Genomic DNA, 11,260 nt, shown 5'->3' with positions numbered 1-11,260 from the left:
ACGACAGAGAGCGAGCGCAATTTCGCCGCTTGTCTTCCACCTCTCTCTCTCCCTCCACTCGCCGAAACTTTCGTCATGTTTTGGTTTAGCTCTAGTGCCAGTGTTCATTATAAAGCAATTCTTTAATAATTAGTGGACATCTCAGGTCACGCTAGGAACACCACACCGCTTCGCGAACAACTGCGGAACGAAACAGCCTATTCTTTTGTGCTTTCGCAGGCGTTTATATGACGTTGCTTTTCTTTCCGCCAGGAAGAAACGCGACCCCCGCCAAGTTTCCCCTTGCCATCGCCTTCCTTCCTTCTCGCCAGCTCTCGGAGAATGCAATGCTTGGAGAGAGGGGGAGGGCTATGGTATCTACCGACCAACGCCGATTGAATAGCAGCGAATGGGCGGGACACGGATGGATTAGTGGCGGACAATGGGCGCGCTCTCCTCCTTTTCCAGAGCATTGTTCGGAGACGCGCGGCCGATTCTCGTTCCTCATTGGCTGACGCGTTCCGTAGCTTTCGATGCACTCGTGAGGGCACGACGGCAACTGCACTGGTTTTTTGTGACTGCACGGCTTCCAGCTCAAGGTAGCATACAGTCGGTTAGCCCGGTTTTCTGCGCTTCATTCACAAGTTTACGTGCTTACAACTGAGCGACATGTTACCCCGTGCAGCACGTTCCTCTGGATGTCAAGTGTTCCGCTTCACAGCGTACGTGCCGCTGCGCTCATCCCCACATCGAGACGGCCTGGATTTCTCGCTGCTCCTTGGTCGCCGTACTCGTCGTAAACCTTCGTGCGAGTCACAGTGGTTCGAATCGTGAGGTGGCAGCAAGTTGTTCACTACGGCGGATGTCGTGTTCACCGCGTGTTTTAAACGTTACTAAGTCCAGCGCACCACGTAACGTGAGAAAAACAAAAGTACGGCGCGCTGCGTGAGGCGCTGCCATCTCCGTTACTTCGATCACGCCTCTGCGGCTGCAGTTTCTTCATGTGCCGCTCCACCATTCCTCACGGGTTTGCGCGCATTTGTGCGCTTGCTCTTGCTCGTCAAGGTAGTCTGCTGATGAGGAGCAGCGATGCGATCGTAATATTAAAAGAACCTCGTTTTGTTGGAATCTAGTCAAACGAATACGACGGTGACGGGAACACAGACAGAACTGTCCTTAGTCTCGGTCTACTATATCGCTCGTTTTCTATAGCTTCGACGTAAATGATCAACCAGCTCGAACCAAGATCGCTTAAACGTGCCCATTTACTATACGCACACAATGCCGCGCGCCCTCCCCCCCAGAGAGAGAGAGAGAGAGAAACGTGCATCACGCGCATATGCAAGCTTGAGACAAACTTTGCAAAGTTTACACAAAGTGGCTGTGATGTTGTGGAGTGCGTTATTTGGCTCATCCTTATGCTGTAGGTACTTCATAAATGTCTGTGCTAAGTTAACATGTGCTGTGTTGAGGCTTTTATTTCTGCACCTTCATTATGTGAATTTTCCAAACTCGCATTTCGTAGCCCCATGGTTTTACCATTTTTGTCCACCTAGGCAGTGACTAGCTTTCCTACATCTTTTTTTTTTTTTCACATTGTGTGTGTTGTATATGCGTATATGCTTGGAACGAGTTTTTATTTACAGATGATTTTAGTATAAGTTGCTACCATTCCTAATAGTTTGGTTGTAACTGTTGTGTCTACCGTCTGTAAAGTAGGAGTGCCTTCAACATGAGCCTATTACTCAAACTGACATTCTTTTATACTACTATATATTAAATAATATATGCAGCACTATGCACATCATGCACCTAGGTACAACATGCAGACTGCCTTTTACTGAGACAATTATTAACAGTAATCTGTAATACTATATTCACTAAATAATATGCTAGGTCTTGTGAGTCAATCAGTACCCCTGTATTTTTCGCAACTCTCAACCATAACTTCTCCTAACCTGACAACATTGGTGCTCATGTGCCTCTCATCCATGGGGGAATGGAAAAAAAAGAAAACTAGCTGAAACTAATGACATCGGGCAGTTAGTCTCAATATGCCAAACTCCACTAATACTGCCCCTGCTTTCCTTTGGGGCTCATCTGCGCATTGACTCTGGAAATAGGCCCTCCATGGTGGCAGGACCCTTATAGTAAACTAGATTCCTTACCTGTCAAGGCAATGTTTGGTTTGAGGTAGTTTTTGGTGATGCCCTCAGCACTATTGGTTGTCACCACCTGATCTGCGCCCTACTCTTCACCATACTCTCCACTCGCTCGACTACTAGAAATTACAACCAACCTTTCACGTGGTAAGAGCATTTTTCTCATGAGCCTTCCCTTTATATTCTTTATGACTGACTTTCAAAATTGTCACTTGTTGCTCCTTCCTGGTCTTTTTCATTCTTTCATGCCCCTATCTATGCTGACCGCTGTGTTAGACAAAGTCATTAACACCACAGGCAGGGACCCATGGGAATACAGTTACTGAATGACGCTGACAAAGTTGGGGGCTGTTGTTCCAATCTGATCGTAGCATTGCTGCAAGTGCTTTAATTTTGTGCTGTTTTCTTGCTTGCTGTACCTCAAGTTTCTCTAGGGAGATGTATTTGTTGTTTAACTAGAGTAACATAGCAACTTCACCTGACAGGTTTTATGGCTTAGTGTATCTCTAACTTTGCAGTGACCTTCTCTCTACCTTATTTTACTAATTGTGCAGTGAAAGCTAAAAGTCACGTCAGCCAAGCACAGGAAGAGCTTCTTTGCACATCTGATGGCCCCCACACAATGCTTTAATGGACAAAATCTTCGTGAAAGAATTAGTAGTGCAAGATGGGCGAGCTCGTCACCTTTCTCTGGAATACAGTCGGCACTCGTTACTGATTGGATGACACAAGCCATAGCCTTCGCTCCACTGTGTAGGTTATCTGTTAGCTTAATACATTGTCATTTCTCTTTCTGCTTCTGTGACTACATCAACTTTTTTTTCTCTACACTGTACAGACTGCTTTGGCAAAATAAAGTTGTACCTGCCGGTCTCTCTTTGCTGCAGCGAGTGCAGCAAAGTGAAGAATGCAGGAGATGGCTCTCCCTAAAAATTGTGATATGTGCCTACCATTTATCTGCTTCCATGCTTTAAAGAAATAGTGCCCTTACAGATGCCACTGGCACAAAGGCATTGTAGCTATTTAGCAACTTTGGGCAAGTCCACAAATAGCCAAAACCTCCAAGTGATGGGAATGAAGACCTGAACAAACAAGTCGTTTGTAAGAGGGATTAAGATTTCACTGACCTTGTCTGCACAATTTACCTCCTTGCCATTCCCCCACTTATGATGTATGAATGCTTGCCACTGTACAGATGTACTAGGAATGGCTGAATAGGCCAAATGACCCCTTCACAGACCTATGGCTCGCACTTGACATGCAAAAAGATCTCCCAGCAGGGCGCATGGTTTCTTGGCAATGAGGCATCCACTGAAAGCGAAGGCAGGGACGTGCATACAAATAAAGCAGAGGCCTACCGAAGACAAAGTGGTTTGCTGGTGCATGTATGCATACACGTTTCCTTCAAAGAACACTCACCGCAGCATTCTTGACCTGTCAATGGCTTTAGTCCTTATGGTTTCTGCGCCGCATTTCTCATCTTGTTGTGCCTCAGTGTGCAGGTCTGATGCAGCTGCAGCATTTTGGCCACATAGGAAATCATGACAGGAAAGTCCTTTGCACACAGGAAAAGGGGCAGCCTGTGTCAACATGCAGTCACCGGTGACCCTGCAGCAGGGTCACCGGTTTTACAGGGCACTGTAAAACACATCAGTGCCCATATGCCTTCTTTTGGTGAGGCCTTCTGGTGGGGTATTGAAAGGTTCTGAAAGAGAGAACAGTAATTAAATTACAACATCTGTAAGAAGCTTGTGCAGCAATCCTGCTCAGATTTAACAACCTTATCGATAGCTCAGAGCATGCAAGTAAACTTGTGCCCTTGCTGCATGTTGTCTCCACTTTGACCCTTTATCTCAAGTAACATGCGAGACTTTTGGCCTAGTGGACATCTCCACTTTTGATTCGTGATAGCACCCAACTTCTCCGCTCTAGATTAGTTTTGTAATGGTTGTATAGGTAATCTGTGCAAGAAGCACATGGAAGAGTTTCATGTGGTGCTGTGCAGATGGAAAGTTGCAGTTGGGGGTAAATGATTTCGTTGGCAATCTCGGTCCTTTTGAACCCTTGACACATCGGCTTGCAGAAAATCATGACTGCTCCAGTTCTAAACTGTTCAAGGCATGTTTTGCAGAGGTCAGCATCTGGACATCATGTAAGCACGAGCAGACAACTTGCGTGTTTGACCCAGCTTACCTGTGCAGTTTTTAGTCTCTTGCTGGTGGTGTACTAAAGTCCTGTAATTGTGACATCGGGTCACTAATTTCTTGTGGCACTTTGAGTGTTAATTAGCACTCTACAATAATGCCATTATACGTGAATATCTCGTATTCAATTATTGTTATGTACTATCGGCACTAACTGAAATGTGAATTATAAACAACCAATCAGAATGCTTATTGCACATAATTACATGGAAGTGTGACATGTAATCACACTGTAGCTGTTTTATAAATGTGCAGTAGTCCCTGTATTAAGCCACTGTATCGAATGCAGGTGAACCTGGAAGCTAACCAATTCATTTGAGTAGTTTTGGAACTGTTTGTGTTATACATATGAACGAGAAGAAAGGGGCTTAACCGAGGGGCCCAATTTTTATTGATCATATCATAAGAAGCTAACAAAGACGCCAAGGACAACAGAGAGGAAATTGTACTTCCTAACTGAAATAAAGAAATGATAAATTAATAGAAATGAAAGTGTATGAAAAAACAACTTGTCACTGGTGGGGAATGATCCCACATGTTCGCATTACGCGTGCGATGCTCTACCAATTGAGCTACTGCGGCGCTGTTTTCCAATCGTTTTTCCATATAGCAGTTATCTGCTACTATACTAAAACTATATATATGTATATATATATATCTTGATAATACCTAATATGATCAATAGCTGGCCGGACAAAGAAGCCCCAGCTGAGAGTCGGTGTTCCAACACGGGGCTTGTCTTCAGAGCAACAAAGACAAATTCTTTTGTCAAAATGTTGGCTCTAAGCTAGGACTTCCCTTGTTTGGCCACAATTTGTCACTTCAGCTCCTCATCTGCCTGTGAAGCTTTTGCCTTGTTTAGCTTTCATAAGATATGTAGCATGACTTGCATTTGTACACCTTGAAAAGACTTCCACTCACGGGAGTTGTTTGCTTCATTTACAGAGGCATACCGAAATTTGTGGAATGTGACAGTTGCAGACTTGCAAGTGGCAACCTACTTCGTGTCCCCCTCATGTTTCTGCAGTATTGACAAACCTGGGCCGCACATCACTTGTGCAAGATGGCTGCATCTACTAAATATTGGGCTACAGGATGATCAGTTCTATAGACATGCTCACAAAACAAAAGGGCTTGAAATACCTTGTTGCTTATGCATTGGTGGTTGCAAAATTCTTGGAACATAAAAGCCAAGAGGCACAGTCTCCTTACAGCTTTTAACTTCACTTTGGAATCAGTGTTTTGCAATATTCTGTAAATAAGTTGTCCCTGCAAAGCTCCAACCGAGAACTGTCGTCCTCAAACCATATTTTTGTCTCAAGGGAAAGCACGAGTTGAAAGCCATAGATCAGTAATGCATAGTTGGAAGCATGCTACTTCAAACATCTTTCTTTTTCAGAGTTGTAATCTTAAATTTTATTCCTGCTGATAACATAATTCTGTCACTCCTGTCCTTTAAAACATTGTCATCTCTCTGTTTTCTTTAGTAAAAATCCATCTCTAACCTCTTGCAAAGAAGGCAGCAATTGTCATGGCTCAGACCATTGAGAAGTATAATCCATTTATTGAGGCCAAATGGCTTTCCCCTTTTGTTTATGTAATGTAATACAGAATTGGATCTCTAGACAATAGTTCTTGGTTGGAAGGAAGCTTTCTGCTGGGATGCCAACTTTAAGATTTCAGCAAGTCGCCTATTGACAGATGTACTCCCTAGGTCACAAGTACATAGCACACTGCTCAATTCACGTCAGTAAGGTTTGGACCTCTTTCATGGTGTTTATGTTCCAGAATCATATGTAGGTACCGATTGTCATTGTTGTTCATCCAACATAAAACCATATTGGGATTTCTCTTTCTAGCTCTCCTTCATAGTTGATTGCCTGGTCATGCGATTTCTCTTTCTGTCATATTTGTTTTTCTCAGTGCTACATGAGGCAGAGCAGCTGCCACAATCTTACAATGACTAAACTTTCTTCCTTTCACTGACGCTTGAACAAAAGAAGTGTCTTGCATGCCCTTTTTCCTTAGTTGTGTGTATGTTGTACTGTACTTTTGGTAGCACTCAAATACAATTGATAGCTAACGTAGCACAATGGTTTCCTAAGGTCATCATGTAGCACTAGCAAGCATGCCTCTTTGTTTGAAAGATTGTGAAAGGATCATCTGACATCAGTAGCTTTGTTTATTTGTGCTCTAGGCTGCACAGTTTCATTATAAGCAAGTACAACTAACTACCATATAGCATACTTATGTATTGGATTCACAAGGCATGGCAAAGACTAAACATTTCAGACCTCTTCAAATGCTGGCATAATCCAGCAGCCCAAAAAAAAGGAATGATGCTGTTGCTAAGTTTCCTGTTGTTAAATTGCCATGACAACTAAGCAACTTTCATTCAATGCTACCAAAGTTAATCTTCGCAACATCTCCCCTATTTTTTATACTTCACATCTTGTTTCATCAAAAAAACACGCTATAATGCCAGCAGTGCAAAGTATCATTGAAATGTTTCTTGCACCATGCTGATTCCTAAGAAGAAACTGATATAGCATTAAATGATAAGGTAACGTGTGATTGAGCTTTCTACAATCCACCATTCACTGTTACGTGTCTTTTTTTTTTTTCTTCCAGTTTTTTATGTCTAGAGCGCCGTTCCCTGTGCGTGGCTGTTTTCGTGCATGCATCTGCTTCCCCTGTTCTTTATGAAATAAACCAGTTGTTAGAAATGCTTTTTTGGTTCATGTCCCTGTTGTGTGTCTCATAAACCTTTGCAGCGTGTTATCAAATTAATGACTTACTAACTACCACCAACACAAGCCTTATTCAAGAACATCAGGATCTGTTTTTCAAACTTGCAGAGTATTTAGGCCCAGGGTTCATACAAATCGTTAAGGAGGAGCCGCCACCTGTTCCAACTGCTCCAGCTGTTCCAGCTGCTGTTGAAGATGAATTTGAAGCGGCTACCGGGAGCGACAGTTCGCAGACGGCAAGCAGCCGCCGAGACCTTGAATGTGTTGGGGAAAGTGCCCGTCGTTACGAATGCGAGATGTGCCACGAGGTCTTCAACACCGATCAACGCCTGCTCCAACACTCCGTAGCGCATGGACGCGAGTGGAAGTTCTGGTGCAGTCACTGTGGGGCCAGCTTTCCGCGTAGCGAAGGTCTGTTGGAGCACGGGAGCACCCACGTCGACAAGCAGCAGCACCGTTGCTTGATCTGCTACAAGTCCTTCAACCATGCGGCCCTGCTTCGAAAGCACGTCTGGTTTCACACCGAGCAGCCGACATTCTACTGCCACCTGTGTCCCATGGTGTACGTTGTTCCAATGATGTCTTTCTTTGCTTTTTTTAATCAAATGCCTTTGACCTTGCACATTGCACCTGCCCTAAGCAATTATAGTCAAACTTTAGTTTATTGAACCTTGATTTTATGGAATGTTTTCTTTAAGGAAGTGCTTTTGATTCCGGGACCCATGTTCATTAAACCTAATGTGCTGCCATCATCATCATGCCTATCCTTATTACTATGCGGCATCTCCTAATTTGGCAGCATGTCATGACGTCATGGTAATGTTGATGATACGACATGTCAGACGTACTTTAGTATCAAATTAAATTGCCTTTGAAGTGTTTTCTGACCTCCACACTTGCTATCTGCTAAGTGCAAGAAGGGTGTGGCACTGTTTTTACGCCTTTAAAGATGCGTGCTGGTACTTTTTTCGAATATTTGCCTCTCCCATGAAGTAACACCAAATGCACGCAGCAAATTATAACTGCATATGCAGAGATAATTAGATCCTTTTTGTTTATGAGCAAATGTAATGTATCGTGTAAGCATTTCGAGTGTTTCCAGTTTAACAATGTTCTCGGATTATCAGAAATAATGTTCAGGTCCCACCAACTTTGTCAAGTTGAGGCTAAACTTTGTGGTAGGAAGGTTCTAATCATGAACAGTAGCAGACAGGCAACCTCATCAACATATCTAAGCAGCCACCCTGTCTTGCATCAATTGCACAAACATTTTAGCTATAAAACAATAGTTATAACCCGTTAAACAACAACGAACTGCACATACACATATCTACATGTACATAGATTAAATGTATGCAACGGTGTCAAATAATGATGATACCAGATCCAGCCCTACCAAACCTACTTTAGCATCAAATTAAAGCATCTTAAAGGTGTGGCTTTGAATAGATAATGTCTTTGCATAGAGCCATGTGCATAGAGTCATTATACAGAGGTGTAGCTATTCAATTCCAAACAACACATAAATGAATAAATTAACAAGAATTAACAACATGTAAATGAATAGGATGACTGAGTATGTTAGCAGTGCGAGAGATCGCAAGAATTATAGCAAGAATATTTTACCCAGTATCTTTTTGTTATCTCTGCATATGGACATGCACCACTTCGGCCAACAGCTCACTTTTGCATTGAATACACAGCGCCCACCAAACTTTTGATAGTTGTTTGACTTGAGTGGCATTTCGAATTATCACAAGTCTTACATGTTGTGTCTACTCAGCTGCAAGTTTACACTCTCATCTTGGTCTCAGGTTTCCCACCCGGCAGCAGCTGTCAAGGCACCTGCGCAACCACGATCGGCGTGCCCCCTTTGCGTGCGACCAGTGCGATGCCGCTTTCGTCTTCGAGGTGGAGCTGGCGAGGCACAAGAAGGGGCACGAGGAAGTTCGGCGTCACAAGTGCCCGGAATGCAACAAGGCCTTCCTCCAGAAGTGCCACCTGGCTCAGCACCGAAAGATACATACGGGCGAACGGCCGTTCAGCTGTAACATCTGCACGAAGAAGTTTGTGCGCCGGACCCACTTGGCTGTACACATGCGGAAGCACGGAGATAAAACTAACTTCCAGCCATCAGACTCCTAGGCTTCTGCAGCACATGTCTTTGGTCAAGATTTAAATGTCCACTTCAGCAATTAGTGCCTACCGGATGTGGTCTGTGTAAACATCTCACGGAAGTAAAGGCATTGGTTACATATTTTTCTTTCTCTTTGCAGAATTTGCACAGACTGTGTGCGAGCTAATGACATACAAGTTGTAATATGTCATCCCTACACCTGAAGCACAGCAAATGCTACCTCTTTTGAAGGCTTGTTCATGCATAAACAAGCCTTGGGGGGCTGGCTTGTTGTTATTCCAAAATGAGGAGTATTGAAGCACGATAGGCTGATTGGTTTCACGAGGAAAGTCATCCCCATCTTTATTTCTTGCAGAGTTCGAATATACAGTTCTTCTGCAGCAATAGCTGAGCCAACAACAGAAGCCAGTGGAGGTTTCCGGATGTTACATACGATTAGTATATTGACGTCAGCATTGCAACAGAATATATATATAAACTGTAAGATTATTTAACTATCACATTTGCACAGAAGAATAAAAGTAATCAGAAGCCATGGTAGAGTGCCATAAAAAGTTGTCAAAAATTTCTCATGCATCAACATTGCTTTCTTTGGGCTTGTTTGTTTCGTTTGTTTACAATTTTCTTAAAATCCTCGCTGTTCCTCATCACTTTTCACGCTGAACTTTGGGAATGAGTAGTTCCTACGGATAAGCTGACTTTTCTGCAAAGCCTTACCTTGACATATTTTTCAATGTCTATGCACTGTAGTGTATACGCTTATTAAGCAGAATGATAAAGCAAACAAAGAGATCACTCAGGTGCACATCTGAAGCTAACAAATAGAAAAAAGGCAGGCGCTCCAACACGACGGCAAGCAACTGAGTAGAGCCTTGTGAGCGTACTGCCCTGGCAATACCCTTGAAGGTGATTCTGGGTAACTTCGGATTATTTATAATGCTGCATATAACAAAATACAAATAAAACTCGATATAACAATGTCTGTAAAATCGGTAATTAGCTTCGTTATATCAAAATTAAGTTGTATTGAAAGTCGACCTTTTATGCAAATAGTACAGTCGCCAATCCATTTGCCTTGCACAGGAAGGGGCTGCAGAATTTTCCGAATTATCGGGCAAGCGAGAAAGCAAATCTGAAGGAGAAAACCATTTTGATAAATTTGGAAGTCGGTGACAAATGATGCGGTTTCATGCCACGTAACTCGACGATATTCACAACGGCAGTACAAATTAAGCGCATCCAGCCACGCTTTTGCGTGTGCTCCGCCCCACGGCTGAGCGTCGCCCGCACTGGGACGACTCTATTAGGAAAAGCGCCGGCAACACGGAATGAACTCTTCCTCTGCCTCTTGCTCTACCAGGTCACCGAAACTCGAGGTTACGTAACCTGCAATACTAAACGCGTGGGAAGACAGCGTACACGGTGCCACGCCCACTCTACGCACACGTATGCGGCAGAAGTGCCTCTAAAGCAGGGTATGCAGCTGCGTATGCACTGAACTGCGCTTACACTGTGCGCAGCCGCGGTCGAGACGCCCGACAGAAATCGAGCAACGCGCGAACTTAACCCCCACTCCGCCGCCCCCTTCCCCGTATCCCCCCCCTCGCGCGCGCTTGATCGCAAGCTCGCTCCCTTGCCAGTATTTCGCTTTGCTTGTGTGTGAAGGCTGCACTCGTGAAGCCACCATCTTTCTTGTCTCACCCTCACGCACTTTCTCTCTCAAGCAAACAGTGCGCGGTGCACGATAGGATCTTATCGCACTTGGATTTTATACGGAGCGTGATGCGAATCCACTTTGACAGTCGCTCTTGTCGCGCAACGCGCTATTTTAGAGGTGCGTTTACAAGAAGCCACTTTAATTCAATCATTTGACCGTCTGCGTCCGCAGAAGTTTCTATTTCTTATCTCGACATTCTCTTGCAGTGGCAGTGAAATTTCGTTATACTGAAATTGCATAGAAACACACTTCATTATATTGAAGTTCTAAATACGTGGTGTTTTATGGCCAAGAGGTTATGAAAAGGTAAA

The 11,260-nt window shown here is 43.8% G+C and overlaps 1 protein-coding gene and 1 long non-coding RNA gene across 2 annotated transcripts; both read left to right on the top strand.

Annotated features, from left to right (window-relative positions):
- Positions 1–367: 367 nt before the first annotated feature.
- On the top strand, positions 368–10,599 carry LOC135910501 (zinc finger protein OZF-like). The gene is made up of 3 exons (XM_070540807.1): positions 368–578; positions 7,204–7,657; positions 8,910–10,599. Exons 1-3 carry the CDS (start codon positions 422–424, stop codon positions 9,238–9,240), a joined length of 942 nt encoding a protein of 313 aa, XP_070396908.1. The 5' UTR covers positions 368–421; the 3' UTR covers positions 9,241–10,599.
- Positions 3,773–7,076, top strand: LOC139061172 (uncharacterized). Its single transcript, XR_011515236.1, has 2 exons — positions 3,773–3,815; positions 5,291–7,076. It is a non-coding gene; the product is annotated as an uncharacterized lncRNA (long non-coding RNA).
- Positions 10,600–11,260: the final 661 nt, after the last annotated feature.

Source organism: Dermacentor albipictus, chromosome 6, assembly GCF_038994185.2.
Source record: "Dermacentor albipictus isolate Rhodes 1998 colony chromosome 6, USDA_Dalb.pri_finalv2, whole genome shotgun sequence".
Lineage (NCBI taxonomy): Eukaryota > Metazoa > Arthropoda > Arachnida > Ixodida > Ixodidae > Dermacentor > Dermacentor albipictus.
Note: the sequence above shows the minus strand (reverse complement) of the source record. Positions and strands in the feature narration are given on the sequence as shown.